Source organism: Oryzias melastigma, unplaced genomic scaffold, assembly GCF_002922805.2.
Source record: "Oryzias melastigma strain HK-1 unplaced genomic scaffold, ASM292280v2 sc00221, whole genome shotgun sequence".
Classification (NCBI taxonomy): Eukaryota; Metazoa; Chordata; class Actinopteri; order Beloniformes; family Adrianichthyidae; genus Oryzias; species Oryzias melastigma.
In genome coordinates this window covers 233,878-255,364 of record NW_023416883.1, presented here as the reverse complement: position 1 = coordinate 255,364, position 21,487 = coordinate 233,878, and the positions used below count along the sequence as shown (strand labels likewise).

The window sequence follows — 21,487 nt, the reverse complement described above, 5'->3', positions numbered from 1 at the left end:
TCCGGCGGCCTTCGTAGGACAGTTGTCCTTTCTTCCTTGCAATGGTGAGGACTTGCTCCTTTTGCTGAAAGCGCAAAAAACGAACAATAACTGGCCGCAGCTTCTCGTTGTCTGCGGGTTTCGCTCGCAAAGCTCTGTGTGCTCTGTCCAACTCCTGTGGGCTGGTAAAAGCGTCATCCCTTAGCAAGTCAACAAAAAACTGGGACATAAAAGCTGTTGGTGTTTTTCCTTCTTGGCCTTCTGGTAATCCAATAACACGCAGATTGTTTCTGCGGGATCTGTTTTCGAGGTCTTCTGTTTTAACAAGCAGCTCCTTTTTCTCGCTCTCCAACGCGTCAACCTGTTTCTCGAGGCGGTCGAGACGGTCACTGTGTTCAGATAGGCACGTTTCAATCTCCGTGATTCGCGGCTCGTAAGCTTCAAGCTTGTTCCAAACGACATCCAAAGCTGTGTTGATGGGTGCCAACGATGAGAAAAAAGCTATATCGTGTTAAAAACACCAAAAACGGTTCCTATTGTCGTGGGTCTTGTCCTCAAGTCCTGAGTCAAGTCCCAAGTCAAAGCAGGTAAGTGTAAGAAAACTGATAGAGCTGGTTCCCTTTGATTTGGAGGTGTGTGGAGACAGAACCCAGGAGCACAATTGCTAAAAAGTGTAACTAACTTACTGTTTTTTTTTTATTTTAGAAGGTGTGTGGCCCTTCGGGGTTCCTGGAAAGGCGTGGCAAGTTCAGCCAGAGCTCTCTGTAAAGAAAGAGTTTGAAAAAAAAAAATAAAGAGACGGTTAGCAGAACCACCACATGTCCTGTATTGACTTTTTTCGTCGGCGTGACAGATAAATGAGACTCCCCATCGCTCGGTTACATTACTGGCAGCGGTCGGACGATTTTTATATATATGAAATACACCTATTTTTTTTTGTCTTCCTCCTTTCGGAAAACTGAGTTTTGCAGAGTAACGAACGAGCTGAGGCAAGTGGATCCATGTGCAACTTGAATTTAATAGCAAAAGTAACAGAGATAAGGGCAAGGCAAAACGCAGTCAGAAGACAGGCCAGGGTCAAACATTGGAGCGAGGCGGGAGACGAAAAGCAGGCGAGAGTCAAAACACAGGCAGGCAGGCAAAAGTAGGAATGCTCAGAATGACTGAATGTACTGAGAAACAGATCAAGATTTCGCAGGGAACAGAGAGAGGAGCAGAAATATGTACAGCACTGATGATGATGACAAACAGCTGGTGGTGACAGGAAAATGACGGCTGATGCGTGATGGGAATTGGAGTCCAGGAGGATGGCAGATGCAGTACTCAGGTGAGGGCTCTCTCTGGTGGTTGGAGACATGACTGGCTGGGCCCTGACATGCAGTCAATTATCTTGAAGTTTTTTTTTTTTTCCAAACTCCTCTAGTTGCGTCACTCAGCTCCCAGCCACTGCTAGTGAAGCTAAAAGTTCCCACCTGCAACATGTGGTGTGGGGTTGAGGACCCTTTTAAGCCGAGGATGCACCGATTCTCCCACTCTCCCTCCCGGAAATGTCAAAGTTGATCTGCCAGCTCCATTTGTTGGTTACGGGAGCCAGGCTTTCCTTGGCTGGGCGAGACAGCTAGAGGTGGCCGTCAGAGCTATGGTGGGAGATGGCGGTCGCAGTGATGATGAGCTGGCCAGAATCCTACCCACGAGCCTCAGCAAGTCTGCTTTCCTTTTGTGGGACAGTCATCGGGAAGACATTTTGGATTGTTTCAGAGCCAGCCAGTCTGCTCGGACCTGGGCTCCCGGTGAAAGTTTGGAGGTTTACACGGCTGATGTGTGCCGGGTGGTGGCAGAGGCGTTCCCAAACTATGAGTCAGCGGCGCTGAGAGTGGAAATATTCAAACGCTTTCTAGCTAGACTGGATCCCACTCTGAAAGCGAAGTGCCTGAACAGGGGGCCACGGATGTGGAGGAAGCCCTGACCATTGCAGAAAGATATGAAAATGCCAGATAAGCTCTACAACGGGACTGTGTGAGTAGTTATGGTGGCGCACATGCCAGTGGGACTGGATTACCTGTGCAGTCGGTGTCCATTACAGATGGTCTTCAGAAAGCTTTGGATAAATTAACGGATGAGAAGTGCCACATGAGAATGGAAATGAAAGAATTGTATAACAACAATAAAAGACTAAAGGATTATGTTTCTGAAAAGAGAGAGCAGCGGTCCCGTTTCTCCTCACTTGGCCGCTGTGGCTGCACCTGTGGAGAAAGGGAATGTCAGGTGAGAGCACCATGGGATGGATATTGGGGTCGCTCTCCTGACTGTGAGACTTTGCATTACCAAGGGGACCCCCACTCAGGCAGTCGGCAGCAAGGTTCAAGGGAACCACCCAGCTGCAGATCATCTCAGGGTAGAAGCCTGAGCCCCGGATGGCGTGCTCAACGAGAAGGAGACCACCGGACCCGGGGTGTGCACTTTCCTGCCACAGGCTAAAGGGCCTGACAGCAATCAGCAGGGAACGTATCAGTAGCTGGTGTTGAGGCCCAGACTCCAGTTTCACCATCTACGGGCCCCTTTCATCAAGACTTTGGTGCACGTGAACCTGACCGTGAGTTAAATGTGGTTTGCCCTACTTCTTATATGAGAGGGGTGGTTGAGGGCACATAGATTTCTATTCTGGTGGACTCCGGTGCCTCTGTGTGTCAAATTTACTGAGTCGGACACCCAAGGAGGAGCACACTGAGGGCTAGATATATACAGTTTATTATGCTCAAGGTGGTGTGGAAACTTTGTTGCTGCCAGATACACAGGGGAGTCTCCAGGAGAGTAGACTTTGCAGGTGTCAATATGGAGATGGAGGGCAGTGAAGATTCTTGTGAAATCCAGGCCAGGATCATACACGTGGGGTCCAATCTATAAATCCAACACACCAGGGGAGCAGACTTGAATCTAAAATCCAGGGCCAGAAAAAGGGTCAAAACCAGCAGGACAGAAGAAGCAGGCTTGAGCAGACTTGGGAGAGCTTGAGCGCTTGAGCAGACCTGAATCATAGCTGAAAGCACAACAAACTTTCAAGGAGGATGAGGAGAAAAACTTAAGTAGTCCAGAGCTCAGCTGTGTGAAATCAGCAATAAGGAATCAGGAGTGAGCAGGAACAGGAAGCCCAGAGGGAAAAAAACCCACAGATCCTGACACTGTGTCATTGATTAGCGCCGATTTTCGTATGTTTGTTATTGCTCTACGGAGCCGGGCCTTCAGGAAAAATTACATTAATTCACGTGCGTTAATGGACACTTTGGGCACCATTGCACTGACTTTTCGGTTAGGCTCCACCTGTTGGCAGCACACCTTCTTTGTGCTGTGGGAGTCCACACAGGCTGGTCTTTTTGACCAAGTACCATGCCCTGCTCGACCTGGGACGTGATGTGCTCCAATTATGGGATGTCAGCGTCCCCCTGCTGCGAGGAGCAGAATTAACTCCTATATGCTGCAATGTGGACTGCACGGTGGCGCAGTAGTTAGCGCTCTTGCCTCACAGCTAGAAGGCCCCGGTTCAAATCCCGGCTGGGACCTTTCTGTGTGGAGTTTGCATGTTCTCCCGTGCATGCGTGGGTTTTCACCGGGGACTCCGGCTTCCTCCCACAGTCCAAAAACATGCTTCATAGGTTAGTTGGTGACTCTAAATTGCCCCTAGGTGTGAATGGGAGAGTGGATGGGTGTGTGATTGAGGCCCTGCGACGGACTGGCGACCTGTCCAGGGTGAACCCCGCCTTCGCCCTTCAGTAGCTGGGATAGGCACCGGCACCCCCGCGACCCCGAAAGGGAAGAAGCGGACAAGAAGAAGAAATGGATGCTGCAATGTGTCGGTGGCTGAGAGCAGGTCAGTTCCACCCATGAGTGAAGCGTTGATTCCTGTAGTTGTGTCTTTTTCATCAGGTGCGGGCCTGCTGAATTGTGACTTTGAGGGCTATCTGGAGCCTAATGTTCCCGACACAACTGGACTGGTGGTGGCTTATGTGGTCACGACAGTTAAAGACAAAGTTAGCATTGCTCGGGTCCTTGACCCAAAGGGGACTGCAGTAGAACTGAAACAGGAGCTGCACTTGGGTGAGCTATACTCATTGGAGGGGTTGGATGTGACACCATCCCTCTGCTCCTCTGATGTGTGCACCGTCCAGGTCCAGCCCCCAGTCCTGCCTGTCACTTTGGAGGAGTCTCCTATCAGTGAGTGACAGAAAGAGGAATTATCTGCTCTACTAGAGAGGTTTTGTACTGTTTTCAGTACATCTGCTAAAAACACAGGCAGGTTAAACATCACATCCAGACTGGCAACCCTCCTGTTAAAGGGTTAGTAATGGGGTTGTGGGTCATTTTCGGTGTTAATTGTATTTCGCCTTATATTTACCATTTCCAAATGTTTTGGCGTGTTTTGAGCAAGAAATATTGAAATAAAACGGCATTTTGAGGCCAAATTTGGCAAACCTGTCTCTTCCGGGTCAAAAGCTCCGTTTTGGTCACGTGGTGCGTGTGACGTCAAAGGGGTCAATATAGCAAGATGGCTTCTCCTTTGCGTGTCGGAGCTAGCGATAGCAGCGATATTTCCAGGTCCACAATTCTGTCTTCAGACTCAGATTGTGGAAACATTTGTTTTAAAAGTGACGCTGATTCAGAGGCGCCGGGTGTTTGTGGTTTGAGGACTGTAAAGCCCTATCAATTTGAGCCGGCAGCGCGGAAAGTAGGAGCTCACTATTTGGCAATGACAATAACGCTGAGAATGCCGATGAAACTGAAAGCTGTCCGTTTATCAGAGCCATGCTCGAAGCTGGAAGACGTGGAGCATCTCGTGAAGCTTTATTTACAGAACCTTTTGGCGACTCTAAATCAAATCATCAATGACGCTGACTATCCGGGTCGGTAATGCAGAGTTTCATATGCAAAATAAAGAGCTTAGAGACATGTTTGCAGGACCGTCCGCCACTTTATCATTATTTATTTATTTATTCACTTATTTAATCACTTTATTCTCATACACAGAAGCTCTTTCACCACCTTACTGCGTGTCTCTGATATGCGCAGAAAAAAATGAGAATGTAAACAGTCCCCTGTTCTCCACATGAATCCTCCCGTTTCAACACACAACAACAACATGGGATGCAGAGATCCCGCAAGCCACCATCAATGATTAATAAACTGCAAATCAAACAAAGAAACTTCCAAACATGTGCAATGTTTTAAACATTCAGTTTACCTGTTGAAATCAGAATTTTTTCACAGTTTAGTCGGTCTGGTTCTGCTCAGTGTTCATTCACAATAGGCTCATTTCGATTGTAAATCTCGTAAATTTACGACTTTAAAAATCATAATTTAATTTTTTTATTTTTTTTGGTGGCCTTAATACTTTGTCGGACCATAACAACGATGTTTATAGAATTCAACTTTGCAGCAGCTCACACACATACATGTATCTGTTGACACCCCGGGTCCGCCTGCATTCTGCTGCTGGCGCTGTCTCACTCATGTGACGTCAATGCGTCACGTGACCCAAATCGAGCCGTTTCTGAAGCAGGGCCAAATGCGAGTGTGATTTGTCATTTAATTTGTCAAATTTTACAAAAACCTGCGTTTGTCAACGGTAATTATTTGTTATTTTTGATACATTAAAACATATGGAATATATCTGGAAACTTATTTTAGCTTTGTCCCAGGCCATTACTAACACTTTAAACAACGGGCATACAGGGCTTCTCCAGGTAAACAGTTGAAGATTGAATGTCAGGTAGCTGGGTTGTTGGGAGATGGGCTGGTGGAGGAGAGTTGCAGCCTGTGGGCATCTCCAGTGGTACTCGTTAGAAAAAAAGGAAGGCATTGGAGATTTTGTGTGGATTATCGCCGCCTTAATTCGGTGACAATCAAGGACTCACACCCACTCCCTTGAGTTGATGATAGCCTTGATGCACTGGCTAGGTCTTCCTGGTTCACTACACTTGACTTTTCAAATGGCTACTGGCAGGTTGAGGTGACTGAAGAGGACAGGGAGAAAACGGCCTTCACTACAGGCAGGGGTATCTGTGGAGAGCCATGCCCATGGGCCTGACCAATTCCCAGGCCACCTTCCAGTGCATGATGGAACTGGTGCTGAGAGGCCTGCCCTGGCACATTTGCATGGTGTACCTGGATGATATATTGATTTGTAGCCGCACTTTTCAGGAGCACCTGCAACATCTGGAGGAGGTTCTGTCTAGAATACAAGGTGCAGTTCTGCGACTGAACCCAAAGAAATGTCACGTTGCCAGAGATCATGTTGTTTTCCTTGGTCATCTTGTCTCTTGAAATGGCCTCCAGCCAGACCCTCCCAACACAGATAAGGTAAAGATAAGGTAAAGAACTGGCCAACACCATGCACTCCCTCTGAGGTGAGAGCTTTTGTCAGCCTATGGTCCTATTACAGGCGGTTTGTGCGAAACTTTACTGAGTATGCAGCACCGTTAAATAGGAGGGCTGGCAGGAATGTCCCTTTTGACTGGTCATCTGATCGTGAGGCTGCCTTTACTTATTTGAAGCTGGTGCTTACTTCTGCACCTGTTGTGACATTACCTAACTTTGCATTACCTTTCAAAGTCTATACTGATGCATCTAAGGACTCTGTTGTTGAGAACTTGTGGTGGAGGACCCAAATGCAGGACGACGGATTGAGAGAAAGGAGTTTTATTTCGAGTTGAGATCCTGGATGGCAGATGGTTGTCCAAGGCGTGACAGGAGGGAGTCCGGGTGATCCTTGACAGGAGAGCAAATGTTAGAGACAGGAACTAGGAGTAAAGGCTTAGGCTTAGGCTTAGACTTACGACGTGGCTAGATAATAACTCAGAGTCGGTATACTCTACCGGAGTGGAGCAGACGAACCGACGTTGGCTGGTGGGCGTGGATATGCTTTTAACTGGTCGTCTGATGGGATGAGCAGGTGTGGTGGATTAGTGCCTGAGGTGGACAGCAGGCCCTGACAGGATCCCCCCGTCAAGGGACGCCACCCGGCGTCCGAAAGCGGTCGGGGTGCCGACGACGGAAGTCACGCACCAGGCCAGCGTCCAGGATGAAGGAGCGAGGCACCCAGCAACGCTCCTCGGGGCCATAGCCCTCCCAGTCCACAAGGAACTGGAAACCACGGCCCGCCGGCGGACATCCAGGAGGCGACGAACAGAAAAGGCAGGGTGGCCATCAACGAGACGGGCGGGCGGAGGGGGGACAGAAGGCGGGGACAGTGGACTGGAGATACGGACATGTTGGCAGTGGGTCTCCAGGGAAGGGGAATAAATAAGAATGTCGTCAAGGTAGACAAACACAAAACGGTTGAGGAAATCGCGTAGGACATCATTAACAAAAGCCTGGAAGACTGCTGGGGCATTGGTCAGGCCAAAAGGCATGACCAGGTACTCAAAGTGGCCCAAAGGGGTGTTGAATGCGGTCTTCCACTCATCCCCATCCCGCACCCGCACCAAGTGGTAGGCGTTGCGAAGATCCAACTTGCTGAATACAGAGGCGCCTTGGAGGTACTCAAATGCTGAATTCAACAGAGGCAGTGGGTACTTGTTTTTGACGGTGATGTTATTGAGGTGTCGATAATCAATGCAGGGACGTAGGGTTTTGTCTTTTTTCTCAACAAAGAAAAAACCGGCCGCCAGGGGAGAGGAAGACGGTCAGATTAGGCCAGCGGCCAGAGAGTCTTTGATGTACAGTTCCATTGCCTGAAGCTCAGGTTTCGAGAGACTATAAATGTGGGCAAAGTGGCACCAGGGAGCAGCTCTATAGCACAATCGTAAGGTCTGTGAGGGGGAAGGGCAGATGCTTTTTGTTTACTGAAAACACCTGCAAGGTCATGATAAACAGGGGGGACGTTAGACAGCTCAGGGGGTTCAGGTGGAGACATTGAAGCAGACAGCTTAGGATCTGCAGAGCGGAGGCAGGTGGAATGACAAAAGGGGCTCCAGCTCATTATACGGTTGGACTGCCAATCAATGTGTGGATTGTGTTGACAAAGCCATGGACGGCCTAGAATTATTTGACTGGACGTGGTCTGGAAAACAAAAAACTGCAACGTCTCAAAATGGTTGCCTGAGAAACAGAGAAGAACAGGAGCTGTTTGGTGCTGAATTACTGTGAGAGGACGTCCATTGGCTGCACTGACTTTCAGGGGTGGATCTAAAGGGATGAGTTCAAATCCGGCTTCGTAGGCCAAGTCCTCATTAAGGAAGTTGCCCTCGGCTCCAGAGTCTATAAGGGCAGGCACAGACCTGGACCATGAGCCAGAAGTTAGGGAAACCTGGAATTCAGTTCTAGGTGGGGTTTTAATTTGTGGCCCAGCACCCTTCAGTGTCCCCATTATCACTGAAGGGCCCTCTCTTTTGGTCGAAGAGGACAGATCGCCACCAGGTGTTCTTTACTGCCACAATAAAGGCATTCGCCTCGTTCCCAACGTTCCTGCCTTTGTCTGGGAGTAAGGCGTGTCCGCCCCAGCTGCATTGGTTCCTCCTCGGTGGGACACGTTTGAACGGGGGACACTGATGACGTAGGACCAGAGGGGGGCGGAGCTTGACACAGCGCGGGTCGGGGGAAGGCCGGCTGGGACCTGTAGTTCCGGGCAGGACGGCGCTCTCGGAGGCGGTTGTCAATTCTGATGGAGAGGGAGATCAGTGATTCGAGAGAGACTGGCTTATCATAGTGCAACAGTTCATCTTTTATTGTGTCGTTTAAACCGTTGTAGAATACTTCCTGAAGCGCCTTTGTGTCCCAGCCGGCTTCCGTAGCGAGGATGCGGAAGTCAACGGAGTAATCGGCCACAGAGCGTCTGTCCTGTCGGAGGCCCAGCAGCTTCCGGGAGACATCCTGGTCTTTTTCTGGTGTCTCGAACACCTGTTTAAAGCGTTCCATGAATTCTGAAAAAGACAATGCAGCGGAGATGCGGCTTGCTAGGAAGGCTTCAGCCCAATCCAGAGCCCGGCCACGTAACAGTCCTGTGACGTAGAAGATCTTGGCTTGGTCCGACGAATACGTACTGGATTGTCGTGAGAACACCAAGGAGGAACCCTCTGCAATGACCGGTGATCCCCGAGTACGGATCCGGGGTGGGGATCCGGGCTTCCTGGACAGGAGCAGGCTGACTCGTCGGAGGCGGTGGCGGCGGAGCAGCCGACGCAGCAGGTGAGCGTGAGGAATCAGCCATGGTTTGGAGCAAGGCCTGGAGTTGAGTCAGCTGTTGGGTGATAGTTTGTTGGTTGTCGGACAGAGAGCGGAGCATCTGCTCATGACGGTCCATAGTGGCGGCGTGAGCAGACAGGGCCTGGTTTATGGGATCCGTGTCTGCTGGGTCCATGCTGGTCGGTTCGTTCTGTTGAGAACTTGTGGTGGAGGACCCAAATGCAGGACGACGGATTGAGAGAAAGGAGTTTTATTTCGAGTTGAGATCCTGGATGGCAGATGGTTGTCCAAGGCGTGACAGGAGGGAGTCCGGGTGATCCTTGACAGGAGAGCAAATGTTAGAGACAGGAACTAGGAGTAAAGGCTTAGGCTTAGACTTACGACGTGGCTAGATAATAACTCAGAGTCGGTATACTCTACCGGAGTGGAGCAGACGAACCGACGTTGGCTGGTGGGCGTGGATGTGCTTTTAACTGGTCGTCTGATGGGATGAGCAGGTGTGGTGGATTAGTGCCTGAGGTGGACAGCAGGCCCTGACATCTGTGGGCTCGGTACCGGCACAGATGGTGGATGGACGTGAATGTGTGGTAGCCTATGCTAGCCAGGCTCTCACAGCTGCTCAGAAAAGGTGGTCCACCTTTGATAGGGAGCTCTGGTCTGTGGTGTGGGCTTGCGAGAGTTCAAACATTATGTGGGTCTCTTGGTGTTCACTATTGTCACAGACCATCGCCTGTTACTGGGCCTCAGGAAAATGGCACTGGACCATGATCCTTCAGGGAAAAGAAGTCAATAGATTTTGGAGCTGGACCCCTTTAACTGGTCCATGGTTCACAAAGATGGTTCACATCATGGGAACGCGGATGCGTTGTCCAGCCGGCCCATCCCACCTGACCCTGTCGACCAGGCCCCTGCCTCCTCAGGTGTGTTTGCTACCAGTGTGAAAGAGTCCGCTTTTTCCTTATGTCACAGTAACACTGAGATGCACTCACACCAACGGGAAGACTCAGGCATTTGCACTGTTCTTGCCTGGCTGGAGCAGGGCAAGTCCAGACCACCTCGCTGGGTCATGGGGGGCTCCTCTCTCGGCCTCTGGAAGTTGTGGACTGAGTTTAACCGTCTGTCAGTGGTGGATGGATTGCTGTGTCGGACTGTAATGTCTTTTCCCTCCGGCGACAAACCGGTACAGTTGGTGGCTCTTTCAGCCCTGGTCTCTGAAATTCTGGGTCACCTGCATGGGAGCACTGCTCCCGATTAAGTTATTACTGGCCCTGCATGCTGAAGGACATTAGACTGTGGTGTGAACAGTGCAGGGCCTGCCAGACATGCATGTCTCCTGTTCCTAAATCCAAGGCCCCCATGGGAGGGTCTCCAGTCAGTCACCCATTGCAGCAGGTGGCAGCAGATATCCTGGAACTTCCTGTGACATCTCGGGGCCACAGGTGCGTTTTGGCTGTCGAGGATTACTTCACAAAGTTTGTGAATGTGTATACTTTACCCATCCAGACTGCTGAGACGGTTGCCCGTTGTCTTTTTGAGGACTACGTGCTGGTGATAAACTTTTAAAGATCCTACACCAGAAACTATGTAGAGATGGACAAAACCAGAATAAGTGACCCAGAGTACCTTCTGATGTATTACACCTATCACAATTAATCGAGACAGTCGGGAAGATTTTGTTCAGCTTTATTTTATAATAATGAAGTCTGTGTAGAACTTTAAACAGTAAATGCTGCATCTAGTTGGCCAGGAGTAAATACATGGTTTTGGCAAATAGGAGCTTGCATTGAGACACTAGGAGCATGGCATGCTGTTTTGATCTGGTGGAGGATGCGAAGGGAATTCTTTAGGATAAAGTTATGTTTATGTATTTTAGATGTTGGGGCAGAGCTTGAAAACAAAAAGGCAGGGAGAGATGACTTTTTTACAATGCTAGATTCCAGCTGCACCCATGAGAGATGGCAGTATTATTGAATCAGCTTTTTTTGAAAAATGATGTGTTCAAATAAATTAGTAGATTTTGAAATAGATATAGAAACCTATTTAAACTGATCATTTTAATAGGATTCACTCTGCCAATCATGGACAGGGGCAACAGCTTCCAAGTTTCAATATCAACCTTAAGTTTTTCTAAAGCCTCTGTAAAATTTGATTTGAAAATCTCTACTGGGTTTGTGGTCAGCTTGAGTCCCAGGTAAGTGAGGCTGTCATGTTTTTATCCTAAAGGGTAGGTTACTCAAAAAAATATTTGTAAAATGGCCTGCTAATGGTATGAACTCCCTTTTCACAATTTATATTGTACCCGGAGATCTTCCCAAAAGAGTCCATATATTGTAGTAGAATTGGGATGGAGGTTATCGGATCTGACAGACAGAGCAGAAGGTCATCTGCAGAAAGAGCAATTCGGGTCTCGGATCCCCCCAGCTTTATACCTGTGATGAATTGATGCTCCCTAATTCCTTTGGCAAGTGGTTCCAGAGTGATGTTAAACAGTAAAGGTGATAGAGGGTCCCCTTGATGGACACCACGTTGAAGAGTGGATGGGCTAGATTTGTTCCCATTGGTGAGGATGCAAGATCTGGGAGTTGTGTATAGTATTTTGACCCAGTTTATGAAAATATCACCAAAACCAATTTTTTTGAGTGTTGCTATGAGGTATGGCCATCCAATCATATGAAAAGCTTTTTGAGCATCCAGAGCTAATATAGCTGCCTGATCATCCTTCCCGTATTGTGTATACATTATGTTTAAAATTTTACGAACGTTACAAAAAGAGAATCTCTTCGGGACAAAGCCAGTTTGGTCAGGGTGTAAGATACTTCCAATATTCTTTGCAAGTCGATTTGCCAACACCTTTGTTATAATTTTTCGGTCGCGGTTTAACAGCGCAATGGGTCTATAACTACCTGGATCTTCTTTGTCTTTTTTTAATAGGACACAAAGATTTGCGTCATTAAGTGAGGGTGGAAGCCTTCCATTTTTAAAACTATCTTGAGACATTTTAAGAAGGGGGGTTGCCAGAACATCCTGAAAAGCCTTGAAGAATTCTGGACCAAACCCATCTGGACCTGGTGCCTTGTTATTGGGGAAGGATTTAATTGCTTCTTGAAGCTCAGACAATGTAAAGTCAGAGTCCGAAATTTCTGTTGTGGATGCATCAAGTTTTAGAATACTGAGCTTATCAAAGAAAATATCATAATCCTTCTGTGTTGCAGTTGACTTAGAGGTGTAGATGTCTATAGAATTTTCTGAATTCCTCATTAATGTCCTTTGGATTTGTAAGAACTTGGCCAGATTTGGATGTAATTTTATGAATAGCTCGTTTTGGGCTGCACGGTGGCGCAGTGGTTAGCGCTCTCGCCTCACAGCGAGAAGGCCCCGGTTCGACTCCCGGCTGGGACCTTTCTGTGTGGAGTTTGCATGTTCTCCCCGTGCATGCGTGGGTTTTCACCGGGGACTCCGGCTTCCTCCCACTGTCCAAAAACATGCTTCATAGGTTAATTGGTGACTCTAAATTGCCCCTAGGTGTGAATGTGAGAGTGAATGTGTGTGTGTGATTGAGGCCCTGCGACGGACTGGCGACCTGTCCAGGGTGTACCCCGCCTTCGCCCTTCAGTAGCCGGGTTAGGCTCCGGCACCCCGCGACCCCGAAAGGGAGGAAGCGGTCAAAAAAATGGATGGAATAGCTCGTTTTGATTTCTCTCCCTTCAGTTGTCTTGCCAACAGTTTTTGCGGCTTGTCACCCAATTCAAAATGTTTCTCTTTAAATTTCAAAAGAGTTTTACCAATCTGATCCCCCAATACTGAGTTATATTCATGCTTTAACTTTAGAATTTTATTGTAATCTGATTGCAGCAATGAGCTTTGATAAATCTGATCTGTATCTGATAGTTCCTTCTCAATCTCTTTTAGTCTCCTACGTTTGGCTTTATTTTGTGCTGCTTCATATGAAATGACTAGTCCTCGTATATATGCTTTTAGTGTTTCCCAGATGGTTGAATCATTCACCTCTCCATCGTCATTTATTTCAAAAAACTGCAAGATATCAGTTTTTAAGCGTTGTTTAAAGGAATAGTCTTCCAGTAAAAGAGGATCAAAACGCTAGCTGAAAGACCTCCTATGAAGGGGCAACTTTAGACTGAGACTAACAGGGCTATGATCGGATAATATCCTGCTGTTATATTTAGTATGGCTGATATTTGATATTAGTCCAGAGTCAACTAAGAAGTAGTCGATCCGTGTGTAGGATTTGTGTACGTGGGAGTAGAAAGAATATTCACGGTCACCTGGATGCTGCAGTATCCAGATATCTACTACGTTCTTAAACTTCATCAAGATTGTCTGTCTAAATATGGATCCAGATAGCAGTTGAAGTCACCTCCAATAAGAATATGGCTGGAGTCATTATCTGGAATGAGGTTGAATATTTTACAGAAAAAAAAAAACAGGATCGTCAATGTTTGGTCCATAGATATTAACCAATGTAACTGGAAATGAATTTATATGTCCAGATAAGAGTATGAATCTTCCATTTGGGTCAATTGTGTGGGATTGAAAAATAAAAGGCACAGGTTTACGAAAGAGAATAGCTACCCCTCTGGCTTTTGATGTAAAGGGTGACTGATAGACTTGTGAAATCCAATTAGTCCTGAGAGTTCTTTGTTGGGTGGCTGAAACATGGGTTTCTTGCAAAAATATAGTGCAAGTGTAACAAGGGGGGGGTAGGGGGTTGGTGGGGTAGGAGACGAGGCCAAGATGAGCAATTCAGCCCGTCGCCACCTCCACCATCGCGGTCCATATCAGCCGGGAGCAGGGTAAAAACCAACACACAAAGTCCTTTACAGGAGAGTGAAAGACTTTATTCGGTCCAGAGGTGGAGTCCTTAAAATGTCCTTCCTGGATTAGAGTCCATGCTGTCCATTGGGAGGAGTTAGAGTCCAGAAAAATAAAAGAGCCAGGTGCCTGAATACAAAACAATAAAAACAATAAAAGCTTTAGTAAAAATGATAAAACATGCACAAAATATAAAACAGGCCCTGGAATAAAAGCATGCATCCCTCCCAATGCAGCTAAAAAGAAAGACACTACTCTTAAAAAACAAAATCCATTCAGGAAGGCGAAGGAAGGAGTACTTAGCTCAAAGAGGGGTGGGTCGCAACCACACCCCTCTGCCGCTCCAGCTGACTCTCCCCTTCCTTGACTCCAAGCGCGTCACATCAGGTGGCTAAAAGTTTGTGCCGTCCAGGGAGGACCGGTGGCCACCCCGCTCCCAGGGCGGCATGGCTCCGGGAGACGTGGGGACCCCCGCCTGTGAGTCTTGTTCATCCTCCTGCGCGTCTTCTATGTGTTCCTGCACATCTCTGTGTCCGTCCGTCTTGCTGCTGCACCTGGTGCTCTTTTTAAAGTCACCAGGTGTGGCTGGAGTGCACCTGTTCTCCATCTTCCAATTAGGTCCATGATGCATTCAAAACAGTCAGTGCACACAAACAGGATCCAGCAAGAAATAGAATAAAAATAAAAAACACATCCTATTACATAAGGCTTTAGTGATTTCAAGTAAGAAAACTTTTCCATGCTTAATTGGGTGTCCTAGCCCTTGAACATTCCAAGAAACTAAGGACAGGGATTCTAAGGTACTATTTATATGAGGCATCTTTTAAATTGCAGCAACACAAGTACAGAATATCTGGTAGCTGAAAAAAACCCAGTCAGAAACATGCAGAAACACACTTAGTGAACACTTCCCCTGAACATGCCCCTCCCACTGCTTCCCCAAACGAAGCCAGGTTACCCTCATCTCAATTTGGAGCCGCTGTGTGAACTGTGCAGACATCCTCAGCTAACTAACAGCTCCTCGTAAGCAGAAGTAAATAACATTTAAACTGAAAACACCTCCAAACATTGGGGAGTAATGCGATTAAACTCTCGTCAGTTTTGCTCTCTTTGTCCTTAACGCTCTTTTTCCTTTCTCCGCTCATTCCGTCATAGGGAAACTGTTTCTCACAATTAAAAGTTCTGAGTGAGGAAGGATTTCACCTCCGCTGGATGAGTAAATGATTTGACTTGCCCTTGGTGATGAACCTGGAGTCTCACTGGGAACCGCAGCGAGTGCCGAACATTCTTTTCCCTCAGCAGCTGCAGCACCTCATGGAAGCCGCGCCGCTGCTCCATCACCTCTGCGGTGTAGTCGGGGAAAATTAAGATCCGATTGCCTTCGAGATCCATCTTGGTCTGTCTCCCCAGTCGCAGAATCTTTTCTCTGTCTTGAGGGAAATGCACTCGGGCGATTATGGTTCTGGGTCTGGCGCCGTCAGCTGGTCTGGGCTGCTGGGTGCGGTGCACTCTGTCAATAATGACCGGCTTCTCAAAGTATTCAGTCCCCAGCAACTTAGGGATGAGGTTTGTAACAAACTCAGTAGGTCTCCCTTTCTCCTCATCTTCCAGAACACCAACAATCTTTATATTATTCCTTCTGGATCATCCCTCAAGATCCAACATCTTGGCATGGAGATTCGCATTTTTGAGCTGCAGGACGGCTACTGAGCTTTCCATGGCAGTAATGCGGACCTCGTGATCTGTAGTGTGGCTCTCGGCGGTGGACAGCTAGCACCTTCTGGGCATTCACAAGGCTTTCAAAATTCTGTTCAAATTTGTCAAACCATTTGTTGATGGATTGAAGAAGTTTGTCTGACATCTTCTGCCAAATGAGCGGAAGCTCATCGTCATCCTAGACCGAAGTTGAGTCCATCTTGCTAGGTTTTGGGCAGCTAGCGACGCTGCTTGCCCCCGCTGTTCCCTTGATGCTTTGTGGGTTCTTGGACATATTTCTTTCGGTTGTTAGTTGACGAAATAAACAAAATTAAGCAAAAAGGAGTTTAGTGGTATAACGATGATGTTGGGAGTTTGAATGGGTGTCAAAAATGTGAATATATGGCATGCCACGAGGAGCTCACAAAAACACGTCCTACTCGTTGTCCATCTCACCAGCACCCCCCAGCGGGATACATTTTGAACGGGAGTTGGAGTCAGATAACCGGGAGCAGGACAGGACAGCATTATTTTGCAAACTTTGGTCTGGGAGCGGGACGAGACAAGAGTGAAAATCCACTCCTGTGTCATCCTCTAATCCAAATGCAGCAGAGTTTAATAGCAGACAATCCAACGAGGGTAAAAGCAAGGCAAAGTCAAAATCCAGGCAAAAGGTCAGACAAGGAGCGAGGCAGGGCATCGGGAAAAACAGACAGAGGTCAAAAACGCAAGTAGGTAATAAGGGGTAAACGCTCAGAGTTGAATCTGTGGCAAATGCAATACTTCGCACAGAGCAGAGTCCAGGTGGTGAATAAATACACTGAGGTTGATGAGAAACAGCTGGTGATGATGTGGCAGGAAGATGGCAGGTGAGCGAAGAGCAGGTTAGAAGTGAGGCGAGAGCTTCCTCTGGTGGTTGGAGGTGAAGATGCATGGCTGATCCCTGACATATGGTACAGTGACCTAAAATCATTAAAACCTTAATAATTTTCTCATCACTGGATACAATTCAACACTACCAGTTAAAACAATGATAAATTATCATTAAAGAGCACATTTATAACATTAAAACTAAAAAAATACCTATTTTCCAACATTCTAAGTAAAATTGTAATGAGAGATTTGGCATCTTTGTTTCATCTTTTAGGAACGGCCGCCTTTTGGGAGTCTGTGCCAGTGTTGATAACTGTCGTCTCTTTGTGGGTGGAATTCCCAAGACCAAGAAGCGTGATGAGATCTTGACAGAGATGAAGAAGGTCACTGATGGGGTTGTGGATGTCATTGTGTACCCCAGTGCTGCAGACAAATCCAAGAATCGAGGATTTGCCTTTGTGGAGTATGAGAGTCACAGAGCAGCAGCCATGGCGCGGCGCAAACTGCTGCCAGGTCAGCTCTACCTTATGTTTCCTTGTTGATTCTGTATCTAGTTATTCAATATCTTGAAACTACATGAGAACAGCTTTTGGCTTCTTTTTTTCAAAGATCACGATTGTTCATAACCTGACTCAATTTCTGTTAAAAGTTTCAAACATTCAAAAATGTTTGTGCTTTTTTAGTTAAATCCACTAGCTTTTTTGTCTTTAACATACCAAAGGATTATTAATGTGTTCAACTCATAGGATTTTTTTTTTCAACAAAACAGTACATTCTTTAACCAAGCTTCTTCTTTATAACCTATTTTGGAAGCTTTACAGCTAACGTTTTTTGCTTGATTTGTCTTACTCCAACCTTTTGATCTAATTTTCTTCCCAGCTAATTTATTATTACACAAGTAAACTAGATGCGCTAGCGGGAATTTTTTTTTTTTTTCTTATTTCTCAGTGACAAGCCTGCAGTTCTGGCCGTCTCAAAAATTCTTTCCAGGTCTTTAATTTATGAACATTCAAGAGGTGGAGATTGACAATTATTCAATGAATTGATTTATTTGTTGTTTTTAGGGGATGTGATGTTGGATCTAGCTTTAAAAATATTCCTCAAAGTATGAAAAAATGCAACATATTTTGTGAAGGAAACTAAAGTAAATACAAACACCCACTGATTCTGTTCACTTCTGAGCAGACAATGTTTGATGGCTGGGGTTTTCTGTGCTGTGTCTCAGGTCGAATCCAGCTGTGGGGTTATCCCATTGCTGTAGACTGGGCGGAGCCTGAGGTGGAGGTTGATGATGATACCATGGCAACAGTTAAAATATTGTATGTGAGGAATCTTATGTTGCAGACCACAGAGGAAACCATTGAGAAGGAGTTTAGCAGCTTGAAACCAGGTACTCCAGCCTCAAAAATATATGACCCCCTTAATGACTTTACCATAAAACAGGAGAAGCCGTGTCAGATCATTTGAAAATACTAATGTGTTTTTTAAAGCTTTACTGTCCTTGATGTTGCAGATGACATGTGAAAAAATGGTGACCCAGGTGTACTTTTGTGTTGAAGGAGCTGTGGAACGAGTGAAGAAGATCAGAGATTATGCCTTTGTCCATTTCTGTCAAAGAGATGATGCCATCAACGCTATGAATGCTCTCAATGGCAAGGTCAGCAACTCGTATTTAAGCATCACTAATTGACTTTATTGTTCAGACCCCAACAAATACGTTCTATTACCCTGTAATAGATTTACCTGCAGGGAGATTTTAGCAGAATTTGACTCTGCTTTGAGTTAAAGCAGTGTTGGTAAAAATACAAAAGTAGAGGAAGAAGAGTTTCCAGCTGATGGCTATCCTCTTCTTTACTCAGGTAGTGGACGGTTCTCCTATCGAGGTGACTCTGGCCAAGCCTGTGGACAAGGACAGTTATGTTCGATACACTCGTGGGACGGGAGGAAGAGGAAGTTCTATGCTTCAAACCGACTATACAGCCTACACGTTGGGACAGGTAAAATCAAATTTCATTAAGAAGACTTGTGCTGTGTTGCCTTCATGCTAAATCCTTCTAATTTGCTATTTATTTTCATCTGTTTACCTTTGGAAATGCATTCTGGTTCAACTTTGATAATGGGGTTTTTAACATTTACAAGAAAAGAGGTTGCAGAGGTGTAGCACCAAAATAATTATGTTGTCCATAAGCCACACAGCCCAAAGAGGAGGATAAAATGAAAGAGTCTTGTGCATGACCCAAATGCAGGAAACAAAAGCAAGGACACAATGACAACATGGGGCTACACAGTGGCTCAGTGATGAGCACTTTTCCTTCACAGCAAGAAGGCCCCGTTTCAAGTTCCGCCTAGGATCTTTCTGTGTGAAGCTTGCAGGTTCTCCACGTGCATGCATAGGTTTACTCCAGGGGCCCGTTTCAAGAAGCAGGTTTTGTTGGAACTCTGAGTTCGTGAACTCCAAATTCGGCAAAACTCTGAGTTTTCGGTTCCAGAAAGAGGGATAACTCAAACCCGGGAAAGTGGGCGAAACCAAGCCCGTTCCAAGAAGCGGGTTAGGATGAACTCAGAATCAATCACTATGGTAACTGAGTCTGTGAACGAAACCTGGTCGGTAGCAGGTTTTCTTCAGGAAACTTAGAGTTCTCTGCGGTCTCCGCCCCTTTTTAAAGTGAAAGATGTTCAAATATGAGTTCCTCATTAACATTTAGAGAACATTCACGTTAGAGACGTCACGTTTCCACCACGCAGAAACCAAAATGACATGTTCATTCATAGAGGATCATGTAGAGAGGAGGCTGATTAATCCAGAGGAAATGTTATTTACGTCGGTAGAGGATTTGGAGGACACGAGTCGACTGACTGCAGTTTCCTGATTCATTTTTATTTCAGCGATATTATAAATAGTGAGTTTTTCCTGGGACTCGCTATTAAAAAATACAGTTTTCTTTTCCTTATTTTAGACCCTTAACAATAGGAATAAAGGAATGTCAAACACCGGAGAAGGATGTGGACTTATCCACCGTCCTGTACTTGCGTCAGACATTAGCTCAATTGACAGCAACGCTGCCTCCCACCGCATAGATAGCGAGTTCGACTCTCGGCATCGGAAAGTTATTTTTACGTTTAAAAAAATTCGGCGAATATTTTTTAAGTCTTGACAATTAAATAAATACTTTTTTAACATATGCCAGGCAGCTACAGTTTCTTTTTAGCGTGCAGTGATATCTGTGTGTGTAGGTGGGGGGGATCACGGAGATTACTTATTAAATTAGTAACAGATCAAAAACCATTCCTTACTCAACAAGAGACAAAATAACCTTCCTGACATTAATTATTCATTATTAGAAATGATTCAAATAACTGCAGATATTTTCTCTCTGTTCTACCGCTGCAGCTGTGTTGCTTTTCTTGATGAAAATGTTCTCCTATAGTCGCATATGCTTGCAGGAACTTATCAATTTCCCTCGCCGGAAGTACGGTAACTCAGATGTTTGTCCCCGTTGCCATGGTGAATCGTGCTGTCTTTGCTCCATTGATCAGGGCTTTTTATGGTCGCGACGCTCACACCTGATTCTGGTTCTGACAACTTCAAGTTGATTGAATCAAACATTTTCAGCTGTTCTGGAACCGAAAACCCTGAGTTTGAGAATTTTGAGTCCAGTGACTCTAAGTTCAGGTTTGAACTCTAAATTTGTTGAACCTGCTTCTTGAAACGGGCCCCAGGGATTCCAGTTTCCTTCCACAGTCTAAAAACATCAAAGGTTAATTGGTTACTCTAAATTGTCTCTGGGCATGTATAGATGGGTAATTGTGGCCTTGCGACTAGGGTTGGGTATTGATTGGATTTTATTTGGTTCCGGTGTCAAAGCTTTTTTTTTGTTTCGGTTAATATTCTGTGCTAATTTTGGTACTTCAGTAATAAAAAATAATGCATACATCTTCCCAAATCAACACATTCTCATTCCCAAGTTGTAACATATATAAGACCTCTGCGTTTTGGGTGTCGTCACTTCACAAAAGAAAGGTAAAAGAGGGGAGTTTAGAGAAAAAGAAGATGGCAACAGAGGGTAGCAACATCCAACACATTCTCACTTCGCCACATATTGACACATGGTTAAAGGTCCCTCTGCGTCAAAACTTGAACCGCATCAAAACTTGACCCGACCCGCAGCGGTGCTGGGTCAAAAATGTGAAGAGCTGGTGGATCTAATTGAATCAAGCCTCCCAACCACCAGCTATCGGGATGCAGAGCATGCCAGTATACCCAGTACCGGAGATGGCACCAGACGTGCAACGGTCCCAGGACCCAACCCAAAATGCGCTGGCTCATGAATCACAGCTCCCAGCCTCTGGGTGTCCTAACAGGATGCCGGTAAACCGGGTTACGGAGGTTGCACCAGACACGCAACGGTCCCAGTACCGGACGTCCGGACCCTTGATTTATTGGGCCCTGATTTGAAAACCCCCCAATGAGTCATCTTGTGACGTGCTGGCAGCTGTCACTTTTTTTTCTCTCACTGTCAGACACTTCTGTAAAGCTAGAACGTGATCACTTAGTCCAACTAGTTCCGGTCCAACACACGGAAATAGGTGATACCGAAACACAGATTCTCAACCATAGAAATAACGTTACTTTAATTTCTGACTCATAATGTCATAAATGTTTTTTTTTTTTTAAAGAACGAGTGATACTTTCAATTCTATATAAAGTATATTTGATTTGATGTTCTTCTGCTTTAGGGGTAAAAAAGGGATCTATTCTAGAATAAGATGCATGTCTGTGTGAATAAAACGTAAAATTTCTAATCCTAAGAAATCTATTTCTCCAAATGTCAATTAAACCAGGTTCTGTCGTAATGTGTTTTAGAGCTTTGCTCCTTCGAGATGCTGAATTATTTGGATTTTGGTTGTCTGTCCATATGGGGTGACATAACACAAT

General features: G+C 46.1%; 1 protein-coding gene across 5 annotated transcripts in view; it reads left to right on the top strand.

Annotated features, from left to right (window-relative positions):
* The window catches only part of a1cf (apobec1 complementation factor), a 98,215-nt gene that overhangs the window by 53,852 nt on the left and 22,876 nt on the right, over positions 1–21,487 (top strand). For all 5 annotated transcript variants that reach the window (XM_024261528.2, XM_024261526.2, XM_024261527.2 and 2 more), the window contains exons 5-8: positions 16,826–17,064; positions 17,777–17,941; positions 18,111–18,208; positions 18,411–18,548. In XM_024261528.2, the coding sequence (XP_024117296.1) occupies positions 16,826–17,064; positions 17,777–17,941; positions 18,111–18,208; positions 18,411–18,548 (640 nt within the window). The remainder of the gene's footprint in view (positions 1–16,825; positions 17,065–17,776; positions 17,942–18,110; positions 18,209–18,410; positions 18,549–21,487) is intronic.